The 16,529-nt window shown below is 45.0% G+C and overlaps 1 protein-coding gene across 1 annotated transcript; it reads left to right on the forward strand.

The window, feature by feature from the left end:
- Positions 1 to 808: 808 nt before the first annotated feature.
- LOC138641694 (anterior gradient protein 3-like) lies at positions 809 to 15,127 on the forward strand. Its single transcript, XM_069729287.1, has 8 exons — positions 809 to 890; positions 2,354 to 2,464; positions 2,575 to 2,638; positions 8,901 to 8,953; positions 10,393 to 10,469; positions 10,984 to 11,047; positions 13,141 to 13,224; positions 14,067 to 15,127. The coding sequence occupies exons 2-8, from the start codon at positions 2,362 to 2,364 to the stop codon at positions 14,114 to 14,116; spliced, it is 495 nt and encodes a 164-aa protein (XP_069585388.1). The 5' UTR covers positions 809 to 890; positions 2,354 to 2,361; the 3' UTR covers positions 14,117 to 15,127.
- Positions 15,128 to 16,529: the final 1,402 nt, after the last annotated feature.

A 16,529-nucleotide genomic window follows, 5' to 3' on the forward strand; every position in this document is an offset into this window, starting at 1 on the left:
GATTTAGTTATTGCCAACACCTGTTAGGTGCCACAGGGAAGTTACAGGGGCTGTTATTACACTAATTACAGAAGCATCACATGATTTTTCGAACGGTGCCAATACTTTTGTCCACCCCCTTTTTTATGTTTGGTGTGGAATTATAGCCAATTTGGCTTTAGGACAATTCTTTGTGTTTTTTTCATTTAAGACAAATTAAATGAAGATAATAATAACAAAGAATTTGTGTTTGCAATCGTTGTTAGGAATAAACTGAGTATTATCTGACAGAATTGCAGGGGTGTCAATACTTTTGGCCATGACTGTATGTACAGTACTTAGCTGCTATCTTTCTGCTCTCTGTAACCAGAACACATAGTGGTAAGTTCACAGCATTAATCCCATTGTGCAGTTTCCTGATAGATTTGTGTTTTCCGTCTACATTTCTCATCCGGCTTCTTCTCCTGGTCACATTTATTGTGCTCGGATTCCTGTATCTTATGTGATGTTTCTGGATATTGTATCATTTCATCTCCCGCCTGCAGATAATCAGGACTCGCTGAGCGCGTACAATGGGGGAACACAAAGCCGACTTCTGTCCTTGTCCCCCTCTCCCTCGCCCTCTCTGGGTTGGATTTCTGCCGGACCCCCCACACCTGAGCCGCACACACAAGATCCTTTTAGTTCTTCCTTAATTTAATGACATCCGATCTCTGCGCCCGGGAAGAGCGGACTCATGGGAACCGGTAAGAACAAAAAAAAAAGAAATCTTTTTTTCTTTTAGAGGAAACTTTATTTCCTAGTTGCTATAGTAACTTGTAGGCGGAGGTCACCTGTCCAAGGTGCGCCTATAAAGCAATCTTATCTGTGCGGGGGTCAGTCGGTGAGCATACCAGCAGGCACGCCTAAGGGTAAGTCCGGAAAGTGATTTATTTCTTTTTATTTTTGCATTTTTTATTTACGATTTGTATCATTTTTCTTCTTTCTTTGCATTGATACTTAGTCATTCTAAACTGTTAGTCTGCTGGGATTTGTAGTTCTGTCTCTTAAAGGCGACAAGTAGAAAGGGAGATTGGCCGCCCGTTTCGCCCTTGTGTTTAGGAAATGTTTGGAATTATTGGGAACGTTCTTCCTGCATCGATACTTTCTAAGTTACAGGTTCTTTAAATATTGAGACTTGTCGTTTTCTATTATTATTACTTTGCGTGCTTTGGAATTGATTTAAAGGGATTGTCCCCTTTCTGAAAATGTTGTTTCCTGGGTTATGTTTGCTATATGTATATATTAGGAAAGAAAAATATTTTTACTCTCTGTCCTTGGGTCCAGCACGGAGTCACTGGTGCTGCTCCTGGTATTGGTGAGCTCAGGGTCTCCGATGGGGGGCGCTCTGCTCACACGGGTAGATGCTAAGCTCACTGATTGGCTGCCGTCAGTGGGAGCAGCGCCAGAGACTCGGCATTGGACCTGGGTTTGGTGTGTAAAGCACGGTTGTTTTCTGTTTTTTGTTTTGTTTTGTTTTTTGCCCAGTGAGCTATCTTTTCTGAAAAGGGACCTCATCTTCAATATGAAAAATATGAAAATAGGGCCGGACTCATTGAGGGTTCTCTTTTGTTTTTTGTTTTTTTTTTTAAAGTCACTTTGCTTTTTTATTTTTATTTTTTTACCTTGCTGCCGACGTTGAGATTCCTTGTGTCAAATTTTTCCAAATTGTTTGTTACAATGTATCACAAAGTGATAATGTAGCCTGAAGACCCGCCCCAGAGGATCCTTTCAGCACCGCCCACTTAGTAAGAACCATAAAAGTTAGCGCTAAATAGAAAGCCCTGTACTCTGGCACCGTATGTCAGATTTATAAAAAGAAAGAAAGAAAACACAAGCAGAGTCCTCGGAAGCAGCGGGCAGAAAATAAGAACAAAACTTAGTCCCTTTTGACCTAGTGACTCTTCCTGTTTAAAGGAGTTTTCCATTTTTTTTGTTAGTCATGCAATGGCGGACTCCAGACTGATACATTGTAGCAGCCCTGCAGGGAGACTTGCTGATGTATTTAGCTCGCAGAGCATGGTCTAGAAGCTGTTTTTGAAGCATGCCCCCCCACTGTCCCTCTGTGCCATCCGTACAGCACAGTACTGCATGAGATGGCGGTAGATACAGGGGTGCGCGCCCCGATACGTCACTGCACCTTCTCCTGCGTCTCCTCTAGATTCACAAGTGCAGGAAGAAGGTGCTGGTGTCCTTATGGAGGCGGCTGAGTGACGTGTGATCAGGTACCACGTCATCTGTTGCTGGGCCTCTCTAGGAGCAATATTTCTGTGGGGGCATGTAGGGGACGGGGGATGATATAACGAGTAACCTCCAGCCCGTCCTCTCGTTACAGGAGACGCCATGTACCGGTCACCCCTGGCCGCCGTGTCACTCGTCCTCATCACATTCTCCTTCAATGTGGCCACCGAGAAGGAAATCCGCCCCCCGCAGACGCTCTCGAGAGGTCCTGTGTCTCCAGACTCTCCAGCCTGGAAATTACAGGGTTAAAATACTTTTTTTTTAAAAAAAATCCTACGACTTTTGGTTTATTTTTATTTTTTTGTCTTTTTCTAGGTTGGGGAGATGAGATCACCTGGGTCCAGACCTATGAAGAAGGGTTGTACAATACCAAGAAGAGGTAAGAAGGGGGCGCCACTGGTGCAAAACCTCACTATTGTATATGTGCTTAAAGGGGCGGTCTGATCTGGATAACCCATAATGTGCACCTGTGAATGAGACCCCACACAATTACAGGGTGCAATTCAAGGGGAATATTCTCAAGGCCCGATTCACATATTCGCATGTATGAGCCTGTCGAGTGCGGGTCAAGAGGCTCATGGCCGCTCCTGACATTGCACTCCATTACTGGACAGCAAAGCGCAGATGTATGAATCCGGCCTTAGGGTATGTGTCCACTTTCAGGATGGCCGGCGGTATCGCCGGAGCGGCTTAGCTGCTCTGCGGTGAGCCCCGCCCCCTTTCTGGGACGCGATGATGCCGGATGTGTTCACAGCACACATCCGGCATCATCGCTTCCCACCATAGCGCCCTGTGCTATATCTTGCGGCGACGCAGCGTCGCCGCAAGATATACGGACATGCTGCGATCTGAAAAGACGCGCAGCATGTCCGGAGTCGCAGGGCCGCCGCGTGCGTGTTACCACGCATAGTGGAGACGGGATTTCATTAAATCCCCTCCACTATGCTGTAACATCTGGACGCTGCGTGTTTGACGCTGCGTCCCTATGCAGCGTCAAACACGCAGCGTTTACTGCACGTGGACACATACCCTTAATGTGCATTAAAGGGGGTAATGGCAGCCTCCAGAGGCGTGTAGGTGTCAGAAGTGTAATTATAGATTTCTCCACCAGATGGCGATGTTCTACTGGTTTTCAAAGCAAACTTGGAAAAGTTTGTGGATGGCTTTGTATGTCATGGTTAGGGTTTTGTAGTGGAGTCTCTGGGCAATGGGGAGCCAGTGAAGGGATTGACAGAGGGGAGAGGTCGGGGAATAGCGGGGGGACAGGTGGATTAGTCGGGCAGCAGAGTTTAGAATAGATTGGAGGGGTGCAAGAGTGTTAGAGGTGCTGATGACAACCAATTATACACTTCTTCCCCTGACATCACCCCTACCCTAATTCAAAAGACCAAGGATTGTCTGTCTGCTGTCTCTAACATCATGTCCTCCCTCTATCTGAAACTAAATCTCTCCAAAACTGAACTACTTGTGTTTCTCCCTTCTACTAACCTAACTCTACCCAACATCGAAATTACCCTGGAGGGTTCAACCATAACTCCCCAGCAGCATACCCGCTGTCTTGGGGTCATATTCGACACCGAACTTTCCTTTACTCCCTATATCCGATCACTCGCTCCTGTCACCTGCATCTTAAAAACATCTCCAGAATCCGACCTTTTCTCACCTTTGAAACTGCTAAGACTCTTACTGTCGCTCTCATTCATTCCCGTCTGGACTACTACAACTCTCTTCTGATCGGTCTCCCTCTCGCCAAACTTTCTCCTCTCCAATCCATCTTGAATGCGGCAGCCAGGGTCATATTTCTGTCCAGCCGCTTCACTGATGCCTCCATCTTGTGCCAGTCATTACACTGGCTACCCATTCGCTACAGGGTCCAGTATAAACTCATCTTTCTCACCCACAAAGCTCTCCACAGTTCTGCACCGCCTTATATCTCCTCTCTCATCTCCGTCTATCACTCTACATATGCCCTCCGTTCTACAAATGACCTAAGACTAACATCCCCCGTAATCCGAACCTCGCACCTCCGTCTACAAGACTTCTCTCGTGCTGCGCCAGCTCTCTGGAATGCTCTTCCCCAGACGATCAGACTGATACCTAGCCCCGACCTTTTCAAGCGCGCTTTAAAAACCCACCTCTTCAAACAAGCCTACCACATCAACTACTCTGTATACTAACTTTGTCCTGTTCCCTCCTTCCAAATATTACTCTGAACCTGCCCCCTACTATTCATCTGTCTCCACACCCTCCATGCACATAACTGCACTTGATACTTGACTATTGCACTTAAACACACGGGCTGATGACCGGATCATGCAGCTTTATATGAAAATCCCTATTTATTATAATTGCCAGACCTGAAATAACAATCACTTTTCACCTATTGTGTCCCCCCATTTCCTTGTAGATTGTAAGCTTGCGAGCAGGGACCTCACCTAATGTCACTGATTAAATTGTCTTAACGTGTATTGAATTTATTATCTGTACATGTCCCCGCTAATTGTAAAGTGCTGCGGAATATGTTGGCGCTATATAAAGAAAAATAATAATAATAATTATTATTATTATTAGAGGAGAGGCCACAGAGCAGGAGGTTGCAGTAGTCGAGGCGGGAGATGATGAGGGCATGGACTAGGGTTTTTGCAGATTCTTGGTTGAGGAATGAACGGATCCGTGAAATTTTTGAGTTGAAGTCGGCAGGAAGTGGAAAGGGCTTGGATATGTGGTTTGAAGGAGAGATCAGTGTCAAGGATTACCCCGAGGCAGCGAGCTTGTGGGACTGGGGAGAGTGGGCAGCCATTTCCTGTAATGGATAGGTTCGTTGGGGGGGTCGCGTGAGATGGGGGAAAGATGATGAATTCTGTTTTGTCCATGTTAAGTTTCAGACATCTAGCGGAGAAGAAGGATGAAATAGTGGACAGACATTGAGGGATTCTGGTTAGTAGGGAGGTGATATCTGGTCCAGAGATGTAGATTATTATTATTATTAATAATAATAATAATAATAATAATAATAATATTTATATAGCACCATTGATTCCATGGTGCTGTACATGAGAAGGGGTTACATACAAGTTACAAATATCACATACAGTAAACAAACTAACAATGACGGACTGATACAGAGGGGCGAGGACCCTGCCCTTGCGGGCTTACATTCTACAGGATTATGGGGAAGGAGACAGTAGATCTGCGTGTCGTCAGCATAGAGGTGATACTGAAAGCCATGAGGTTTTATGAGCTGTCCCAGGCCAAAGGTGTAAATGGAGAAGAGCAAGGGCCCTAGGACTGAACCTTGCGGGACTCCGACAGATAGGGGCCGAGATGAAGAAGTGGTGTGTGAGTGGGAGACGCTGAATGTTCCATCTGTTAGATATGATGAGATCCAGGATAGGGCCAAGTCTGTGATGCCAAGGGATGAGCGGGTCTGTAATAATACGGAATGGTCCACTGTGTCAAAGGCAGCCGACAGGTCGAGGAGGAGGAGGACAGAGTAGTGTCGCTTGCTCTTGGCGGTTAATAGGTCATTGGTGACCTTCGTTAGGGCAGTTTCAGTGGAATGGTGTGACCGGAAGCCTGATTGTAAGCAGTAGAAGAGGGAACAAGAAGAGAGATGGGAGGACAGTTCAAGGTAAACGTGTTGTTCCAGTAGTTTGGAGGCATATGGGAGAAGTGATATAGGGCAATAGCTAGATACAGAGGATGGGTCAAGAGAAGGCTTTTTGAGGATAGGTGTGATTGAGGCATGTTTAAAGCTTGAGGGGAAAACACCAGTTGTTAGTGATAGGTTGAAGAGATGGGTTAGAGTTGGGATGAAGACTGTGGTGAGGTTTGGGATGAGGTGGGATGGGATCAGGTCAAGTGCACAGGTGGTGAGATGCGATCTTGAGAGTAGAGTGGAGAGTCGATCTTCTGTAATGGTGGAGAAGTTGGTTTTGGACGAGGAGCCCAGAACAGTTAGGAGGAGGGTCTCTGGGGGTTGTTGACCAAAACTGTCTTTGATGTTATCAATCTTCTGCTTGAAAAATGAGGCAAAGTCTTCAGCTGAGATGAGTGGGGAGGGAGGAGGTGCTGGGGACGGAGGAGAGAGTTGAAGGTTTTGAATAACTGTTTAGGGTTGTGAGACAGGGAGGATATGAGAGATGAGAAGTAGGTTTGTTTAGCTGTGGTGAGTGTGGTCTTGAAAGTAGTGAGGGACTGTTTGAATACGATGAAGTGCTCGTTGGAGTTGGATCTTTTCCATCTGCGCTCAGCAGCCCTGGAAGCTCGCCTCAGTTCTTTGGTCAGGCTGGTGTGCCAGGGCTGTCTGTTGATTTTGTGAGCTTTGGTATGTGTAAGAGGGGCAACAGATTCCAGAGCTGCAGCTATTGTGGTGTTATATTGAGCGGCAGCGTCATCCACATTGTGTATGGAACTTATGTCTGTGAGAAGGAGGAGGGATTCGGACAGTGAGTGTAGATTGAGGTGTTTATGATTTCTGCGAGGGTGTGCAAGTTTGTGGGGTGGGGATTGTAGACATGGAGTGGAGAGGGAAGAGAATGTGAGTAGATTGTGGTCAGAAAGAGGAAGAGGTGAGTTAGAGAGGTTAGATAGGGACCACAGGTGGGTGAAGATAAGGTCCAGTGTGTGACCATCTTTGTGAGTGGCTGCAGAAGACCATTGAGTGAAGCCGAAGGAGGAAGTGAGAGATAGAAGTTTAGTTGCAGCTGAGAGGGAAGTGTCAATGGGGATGTTGAAGTCGCCCATGATGATAGTGGGGATGTCAGCGGAGAGGAAATTAAGTAGCCAGGTGGTGAAGTGGTCAAAGAAGGTGGTGACTGGCCATGGGGGGCAGTAAATGACAGCCAGTTGGAGGGGGAGTAGATGAGCACAGAGTGCACCTCAAAGGAAGGGAGGGTAACAGAGGGTGGCAGTGGGATTGGGGTGAAGGAGCAGTTATTTGACAGGAGAAAACAAACTCCTCTGCCATTCTTGCTGCTGGGGGTGTGGGAGAAATGGAATCCACCATAGAAAAAAAGTGCAGCAGTAGAGGCTGTGTTAGAAGGGATGAGCCAGGTTTCTGTAATGGCGAGGAAGGAAAGTTTGTTAGTAATGAAAAGATCGTGGATGTAGGAAAGTTTGTTGCAGACAGAGTGAGCGTTCCATAGAGCTCGTGGGACTGGGGAAGTGGGGGCTGGGCGATTGGGTATAAGGTTAGAGAGGTTACGGAAACTTGTGATAGAGTGTGGATGGGAAGTTTTCAAGTTCTATTAACTGTATTGCTGGAGAAAATCCTGGAGAACACTTGCTGGTGGGAGAAAACTTGCTGGCCTGTTAAAGCTCCCTGGGGGGAGAAAGCTCGTCGATCGAACACCAGGATCAGATTTTTGAACAGAAACAGAAGCCAAGTCGCCTAATGACAAACATTCGTCTTGGACGCGAAAATTATCAAGAACACCAGACAGATCACACAGATCCCACCGCTGCCACCAATTTGTCAAGGGACGCAACTCCTCTGCCTCCGATCGTCGGGGAAATTACACAATTATATGACGAATGATGGACGAGGCCGCTGCTACTTCCACTACTAGCCTGGTTATTACTAGCTGCCACCATCAATCATTTATACAGGCCGATTGGACATCCATTACAGGTAGCGTATGGCTTCACGGGTGCGGTTTACAGAACAAGAGGAACTGAGCTATTAAATGTTCTGTATATATAATCCAGAAAAGTAGGCAGTGATAATAAAACTTATAGAAATATGATACGAAATAGTAACAAACAATTATATAGAATAAAAAGGAATAGAAAAAGTACTAAACCTAATGTCATGGAAATCGCTTAGCGGAGGGAGTTACTCCTTAGGAAAAATTGGACAGAACCACAGCAAGCTGTACCTTCCAGGACTGACAAAAGACTAAAACCAACCTTTGATTTTTATAAGATCAAGGTTACGCCCACATACCTCCCTTTGGTGAATCATATGGGGGCTGGTCGTGGGATGTGCTAGGTCTTTAGAAGTTCATGAGGTCCCCAACTTTCAGGATTTCTTCACCCATGGAGGTCCCAGGCGGGACATATCATTGTCATGTTTCATATCACGATTTTACATTTCTATAGGGATTAAACATGGCATGGATAGCATCATCCATCAGATTATTATTAAGCTTGGAGGGGTTAGAATGGCCTTATGGTGATGTAAGTGAATGTGTTATGTTTGTCAAGTCGCCATGACACCAAAAATATATCTCCCATAAATATTGGATCGATGCAAAGCCCAATATTCATCACTGGCTCCAGAGAGTCAGACCATTTCTTTGAACAGAGGAAGCTTTTGTCTCAGGAATTGTACTTCTCTGCCTCTCAGTATACAAATCCCAGACCTGTCTGGTCCTCAGAGATCCCTTGTTGTAATTACGTGTTTACAGCAGGGGGTTCTACTTCAATGGAGGTTGAAGTGTCAGCTCTTTCTCACTTCCCCAGTTGTATTTAATCTCATATGTTCAGTGTCGGGGTGATATGTCCCTTCTCCGGAGATGTCTTTATGGATTTTACCATTTTTGTCTCTGAGCATAATTAAACAATAACTGAACATTTATTTATTTTCGTGGCATTTTCTTTAGTATGGAGTGGACCTGACCTGTCCTGTTCTCTTGCAGTAACAAACCACTTATGGTGATACATCATTTAGAAGATTGTCAGTATTGTCAAGGTAAATCTTCTATGGAGAAAACATTTTATTTGACTTCTAAAGTGATTCAACTGTAAGAGACAATAATTGTCTAAGGTACTAAAATCAGTGCCAAAATTTATATGGAAAACACTCACAGAAAAATGAAGTGAATATTGTGTGCACTTGTTTCTTCACTTATCCTGAACTGATCCTGAGTTACATCCTGTATTATACTCCAGAGCTGCACTCACTATTCTGCTGGTGCAATCACTGTGTACATACATTACATTACTGATCCTGAGTTACATCCTGTATTATACCCCTGAGCTGCACTCACTATTCTGCTGGTGCAGTCACTGTGTACATACATTACTGATCCTGAGTTACATCCTGTATTATACCCCTGAGCTGCACTCACTATTCTGCTGGTGCAGTCACTGTGTACATACATTACATTACTGATCCTGAGTTACATCCTGTATTATACCCCAGAGCTGCACTCACTATTCTGCTGGTGCAGTCACTGTGTACATACATTACTGATCCTGAGTTACATCCTGTATTATACCCCAGAGCTGCACTCACTATTCTGCTGGTGCAGTCACTGTGTACATACATTACATTACTGATCCTGAGTTACATCGTGTATTATACTCCAGAGCTGCACTCACTATTCTGCTGGTGCAGTCACTGTGTACATACATTACATTACTGATCCGGAGTTACATCCTGTATTATACTCCAGAGCTGCACTCACTATTCTGCTGGTGCAGTCACTGTGTACATACATTACATTACTGATCCTGAGTTACCTCCTGTATTATACTCCAGAGCTGCACTCACTATTCTGCTGGTGCAGTCACTGTGTACATACATTACATTACTGATCCTGAGTTACCTCCTGTATTATACCCCAGAGCTGCACTCACTATTCTGCTGGTGCAGTCACTGTGTACATACATTACATTACTGATCCGGAGTTACATCCTGTATTATACTCCAGAGCTGCACTCACTATTCTGCTGGTGCAGTCACTGTGTACATACATTACATTACTAATCCTGAGTTACCTCCTGTATTATACCCCAGAGCTGCACTCACTATTCTGCTGGTGCAGTCACTGTGTACATACATTACATTACTGATCCTGAGTTACATCCTGTATTATACTCCAGAGCTGCACTCACTATTCTGCTGGTGCAGTCACTGTGTACATACATTACATTACTGATCCGGAGTTACATCCTGTATTATACTCCAGAGCTGCACTCACTATTCTGCTGGTGCAATCACTGTGTACTTACATTACATTACTGATCCTGAGTTACATCTATACTCCAGAGCTGCACTCACTACTCTGCTGGTTGCACATTATTGCTGCTCATTACTGACCCTCATCAGTGCAGGACACATATGACGCATAATGACCATTTTAACCCTTTGTGTGAATGCATAAATACATTGTTCCATTGTTTCAGCATTGAAGAAAGCGTTTTCTGAAAGTGAGGAGGTCCAGACACTGGCAAAGGAGAACTTCATCATGCTGAACCTCATGGTAGGAGATGACTCCTGCATTGTCATGTACAGAATGAGAGCCATTGACTAAAATGTATGGCTGAGAATGGCGCCACCTGCAGCACATTTTTTAATTGTCATCTGCCCTTTAATGGGGGCAGTAACGCGTTATCCTCTCCCTTTTTGTAGAATCCTTTAGGGCACTTGTACTAGAACATAAACAGTCTTGTGATTTTTTTTTTTTTTTTTTTTTAATTATTTTAATTTATTTATTTTTTTTACACCATTTTCCTCCCAGAATTGCAAACTTTTTTATTACATAAAGACATACACTCATCCTGCACATCTGCATGCATGACCCCTTTAAAGTTCCACAAATAAATACGGCAGGTGGGTAGTTTTTGTTGGGTATAATTTGGGTGTTATCCCTATACCAGTCTCTGATTCCAGAAGTTTTGATTCACATAAATGTGGGGTAATGGGGGTAGGAGGGAGATGTTTCTGCATGACATCGAACGTCAGATTGACATTAGTTGTAAAACTTAATTTTCCAGCACGAGACGACGGATAAAAACTTGGCGCCGGATGGTCAGTACGTGCCCAGGATCCTATTCATTGGTGAGGAGAAACCAAGACTTCATATTAATCTAAGTTTTGTCAGATTCCTCAGTATTAGGTGAGAATACCCCTTTAATCACTTCTCCAACATTTGAGTTACTGCTTTGTCCAGTGTCGAGTGCATGTGCACAGTATATAGCAGGCTCAGGAGCTGAGCCCGAGTGCAGGTGCACAGTATATAGCAGGCTCAGGAGCTGAGCCCGAGTGCAGGTGCACAGTATATAGCAGGCTTAGGACCTGAGCCCAGGTGCACAGTATATAGCAGGCTCAGGAGCTGAGCCCAGGTGCACAGTATATAGCAGGCTCAGGAGCTGAGCCCGAGTGCAGGTGCACAGTATATAGCAGGCTCAGGAGCTGAGCCCGAGTGCAGGTGCACAGTATATAGCAGGCTTAGGACCTGAGCCCAGGTGCACAGTATATAGCAGGCTCAGGAGCTGAGCCCAGGTGCACAGTATATAGCAGGCTCAGGAGCTGAGCCCGAGTGCAGGTGCACAGTATATAGCAGGCTTAGGACCTGAGCCCAGGTGCACAGTATATAGCAGGCTCAGGAGCTGAGCCCGAGTGCAGGTGCACAATATATAGCAGGCTTAGGACCTGAGCCCAGGTGCAGGTGCACTGTATATAGAAGGCTCAGGAGCTGAGCCCGAGTGCAGGTGCACAGTATATAGAAGGCTCAGGAGCTGAACCCGAGTGCAGGTGCACAGTATATAGCAGGCTCAGGAGCTGTACCCGAGTGCAGGTGCACAGTATATAGCAGGCTCAGGAGCGGAGCCCGAGTGCAGGTGCACAGTATATAGCAGGCTCAGGAGCGGAGCCCGAGTGCAGGTGCACAGTATATAGCAGGCTCAGGCACTGAGCCCGAGTACAGGTGCACAGTATATAGAAGGCTCAGGTGCACAGTATATAGCAGGCTCAGGAGCTGAGCCCAAGTGCAGGTGCACAGTATATAGCAGGCTCAGGAGCTTGTAAGTGCTACATTGCTGGTATCTGCATCCTGCAGCAGCGATCAAAGCCAGCTCCTATCACCGCTGTCTAATATCTTAAATTCCGCTCTCGGTGCAGGTTCATAAAGTGAAAATGACTAAAAGATGTTTAAAAATAGAAAGAAACATAACAAAAGGCTTAAACTGCCCCTGTTTTCAATGAACAAAGAAATGTTAAAAATAAACATATTAGGTGTATCAGTCTGTAAAAAATTCAATCTGACAAAATGTAAATTTAATTAACCCTTGAAAGAAAACATTAAAGTGCCAGAATTGCTGTTTTTCAGCCACTGCGCCCCTCCTCCCCCTCCAGGAAAAATGCAGTAAAAAAGGATCAGAACATCGATTTATCCAAATTATTCCAATAAACTACTGTCCTCATGCCACTACATCAAACAGAAAAGTAAAAAACACTACGGATGTCAGAAAATGGCCACACAAACCAAATGTTATGTGGGGTTTTTTGTTTTTCCAAATATTGGAATTTTTCATGACTGAATCGCCCTGAATGGGAAAATCTCACATACTAAACTCTAAAAAAACAAACAAAAAAAAAACACCCCAACATACAAAAAAAAAAATAAAGTGTGTTTGTTTTCACCATTTCACCTCATTGGAATTTTCTTCCGCTTTCCTTTTACATTCTGTATAAAAGTGAATGTTATCTTTCAAAACGACAACTCGTCCTGTAAAACACAAAACGACAAACCCTCGTGTGGCTGTGAGGATGGAAAAAATGCTAAAGTTCTGGTTCTTGGAAAAAGGAAAAAATGAAAACGCCAAAAAAATTAATTAAAAATCGCCTGGTCAGTGAGAGGTTAAATGCACGGAATACGAGGTTGATACATTTGTTGCAATATTCTATAACTTTATTGCCGCACTTGTTTCTTTTTTTTTTTTCATTTATTCACAATGTGGCAGCAGGTGGCCCCCGGAGGGATGAATGTGGGGCTCACACCGTGTACACGTGGAATGGGCCCCTCGTTCTCCAGGGGCCCCCATCACTGCCTTTTGGTCTGTCATGCGGGGGGCAGTGAAAGTTGCCATCTTACCCTGAGATGTCACTGATCGTGTGCTCATGGGGCCGCTCTGTTCTTCTTCTTCTTGCAGATCCCTCCCTTACAGTCCGAGCCGACATCACCGGTCGTTACTCTAATCGGCGATATACGTATGAACCTCAGGACGTGCCCCTGCGTAAGTCACATGTAACCTCATCTAACACAACCCAACCCTGCAGCAGAGTTAACTCACGGTTCAACGTTACAGACTTCAGAGCTGCATTCACAATTCTGCTGATTGCCAGTGGAAACAGTCAGCATGCTTGATGTCAGGCGCCAGTGTTATTATTGGGCAAGCATCGGACTGATAACCGTGACATGTCGAATACTTTAAAAGTGGATCTTTTCCCTTTAAGAATGTGCATGCTGTCAGTGAATGGAGACCTCCTTGCCCTGGTCGGGTCACACTCGGCACATGTGACAGTTTGACATCAAGGTAAAGGGTCTGGATACAAACAAGAATGTTTTCATTCACAGACAACAGGCGGAGATGTTGAAAATTGATTTGCAAAGTAATATTAAAAGTTGGATAAACTTTTCTTTGTGCAACAAATATCAGAAAATTCTTAAAGGGAAAATTATTATAATTTTTTTTTTTTTCAGCCGATGCCTTCAGTGATCGGCTTTGCATTTCAACCCATAACGATTTCCAAATGTATTACATAGTACATAATTTTTTTACATTGAATATATGACGTTTCTCAATGCCCCTCCCATGAGGAGCGGAGCACACATTCAATGTTATATTTACCCACTGAGCCGATGTTTATCTGTGCTTATTGCTGCCCCCTGCTGGGTAAAGCATTTTTCATGAGAAGTAGGGGAATAGAAGTGACAAATAATTTTTTTGTGAGCTAAAAATACACTGGGATTATTTGTTACTTCCCTTTACCCATTGACGCCTATCAGTAAAAATGGAGTAAATGAAGGGAACAAGTATCTAACAAAGTGTATCTAATCCTTGTTCATTTTTCCTAGTGATAGAAAACATGAAGAAAGCGTTACATCTTATTAAGCCCGAGCTATGAGCCACAACACGGGGACCCATCTTGCCAGAAATCCCGCTTTCGCCGGTCTCTGTGAACCCCATATTCGGATTTTGCTGTCATGTATAACTTTTCATTTCAGAAAGGAGTAAACGGCTTATGATGACAATTGCATTTTTACCAAGGTTTTTTTTTTTTTTTTTTTTTTTTTTAAATTAAGAAAAATCTGATTAGTATGGCAAATGCTCAGTTGGCAATTAGATTATATATAGAATACATTTGGCTCCCTCTAGTGGTGGATTCCGGCCTTACACAATTATATTTACCGGTATGGTCCAACAAAAGGCATTTACTGCTATCCTGACAGCGGGGGGGCCTAACTTCTCAGACCCCCGCCAGTCCTGAGGATGAGATACCATAGTCCCATTGTGCGAATGAAGCAGTAGTGCACATGTATCACTTCTCTTGGACTGATGGAAAGATCAGTTCCATAAGTTAAAGGGATATTCTCATGATATAAAATTGCTTTGGTTAGCCAGAATGAAAATAAGCAAGTTTGCAATTGAGTTGCTTTTTTCTATTTGCTGTCATTCTCCTGCAGAGTTTTTTTCTTTCAAAATCTACAGCTCATTTCCATGCAACTCATCAAGCAGACCCCGACAAGTGTTCACAGGTAGTTACATCAAAGGACAGGAGTTAACTCTTAACATCCCAGCCACCTCTCTCCAGCCCATTGATTTCTATACAGCACTTAGTTGTTCACCTCCCTCTCAGCTTCTGACAAGTTGCTATTATAAATCTTGCAAAATCCCCAGCCCCCACATTCGGGTTGCTTCCAGAGCAGGTCTCCTATACAGGGCTCTGACTTTCCTGAGCTGTGTGTTTGTTCAGATGCCGTTACCTCTATGTATGAATATTTACTTGTTTCGGCCAAATGCCAAAAGTCATGCTGCTTGTCACAGACAAATGTCTGCACCTATCGCGCGTCTTACTAATCAGATTTTTCCAATGGTTCTTTCTGTGAAGTTTAGGGGGAAAAAAATTAAAAATAAACACTAAGGTAAATAGAAATAAAATTCTTTAAAAAAAATCATTCGTGTACAAATGAATAGAGCAAACAATGATGGCAAGAGGACGGGAGCATGGTCTTTTCTTTACCTCAAAAGTTTGGGTTTAAAGGATTCATTATGTGCCATGCACTGGTATGCCCAGAGCACCACATCATCCACAGATCCCCCATAACAACGCGTCATCCCCAGATCCCCCATAACAGTGCATCATCCCCAGATCCCCCATAAGAGCGCGTCCTCCACAGATCCCCCATAACAGTGCGTCATCCACAGATCCCCCATAAGAGCGCGTCCTCCACAGATCCCCCATAACAGTGCGTCATCCACAGATCCCCCCATAACAGCGCGTCCTCCACAGATCCCCCATAACACTGCATCATCCACAGATCCCCCATAACAGTGCGTCATCCCCAGATCCCCCATAACAGTGTGTCATCTACAGATCCCCCATAACAGTGCGCCATCCACAGATCCCCCATAACAGTGCATCATCCACAGATCCCCCATAACAGTGCGTGATACACAGATCCCCCATAACAGTGCGTCATCCACAGATCCCCCATAACAGTGTGTCATCTACAGATCCCCCATAACAGTGCGTCATCCCCAGATCCCCCATAACAGTGCGTGATACACAGATCCCCCATAACAGTGCGTGATACACAGATCCCCCATAACAGCACGTCATCCACAGATCCTCCATAACAGCGCGTCATCCACAGATCCCCCATAACAGCGCATCATCCACAGATCCCCCATAACAGTGCGTCATCCACAGATCCCCCATAACAGTGCGTCATCCACAGATCCCCCATAACCGTGCGTCATCCATAGATCTTCCATAACAGTGCGTCATCCACAAATCCTCCATAACAGTGCGTCATCCACAGATCCCCCATAACAGCGCGTCATCCACAGATCCCCCATAACAGTGCGTCATCCACAGATCCCCCATAACAGTGCGTCATCCACAGATCCCCCATAACCGTGCGTCATCCATAGATCTTCCATAACAGTGCGTCATCCACAAATCCTCCATAACAGTGCGTCATCCACAGATCCCCCCATAACAGCGTGTCCTCCACAGATCCCCCATAACAGCGCGTCCCCCACAGATCCCCCATAACAGCGTGTCATCCACAGATCCCCCATAACAGCACGTCTTCCACAGATCCCCCATAACAGCGCGTCCTCCACAGATCCCCCATAACAACGCGTCCCCCACAGATCCCCCATAACAGTGCGTCATCCACAGATCCCCCATAACAGCGCGTCCTCCACAGATCCCCCATAACAGCGCGTCCCCCACAGATCCCCCATAACAGCGTGTCATCCACAGATCCCCCATAACAGCACGTCTTCCACAGATCCCCCATAACAGCGCG

Source organism: Ranitomeya imitator, chromosome 6, assembly GCF_032444005.1.
Source record: "Ranitomeya imitator isolate aRanImi1 chromosome 6, aRanImi1.pri, whole genome shotgun sequence".
NCBI lineage: Eukaryota > Metazoa > Chordata > Amphibia > Anura > Dendrobatidae > Ranitomeya > Ranitomeya imitator.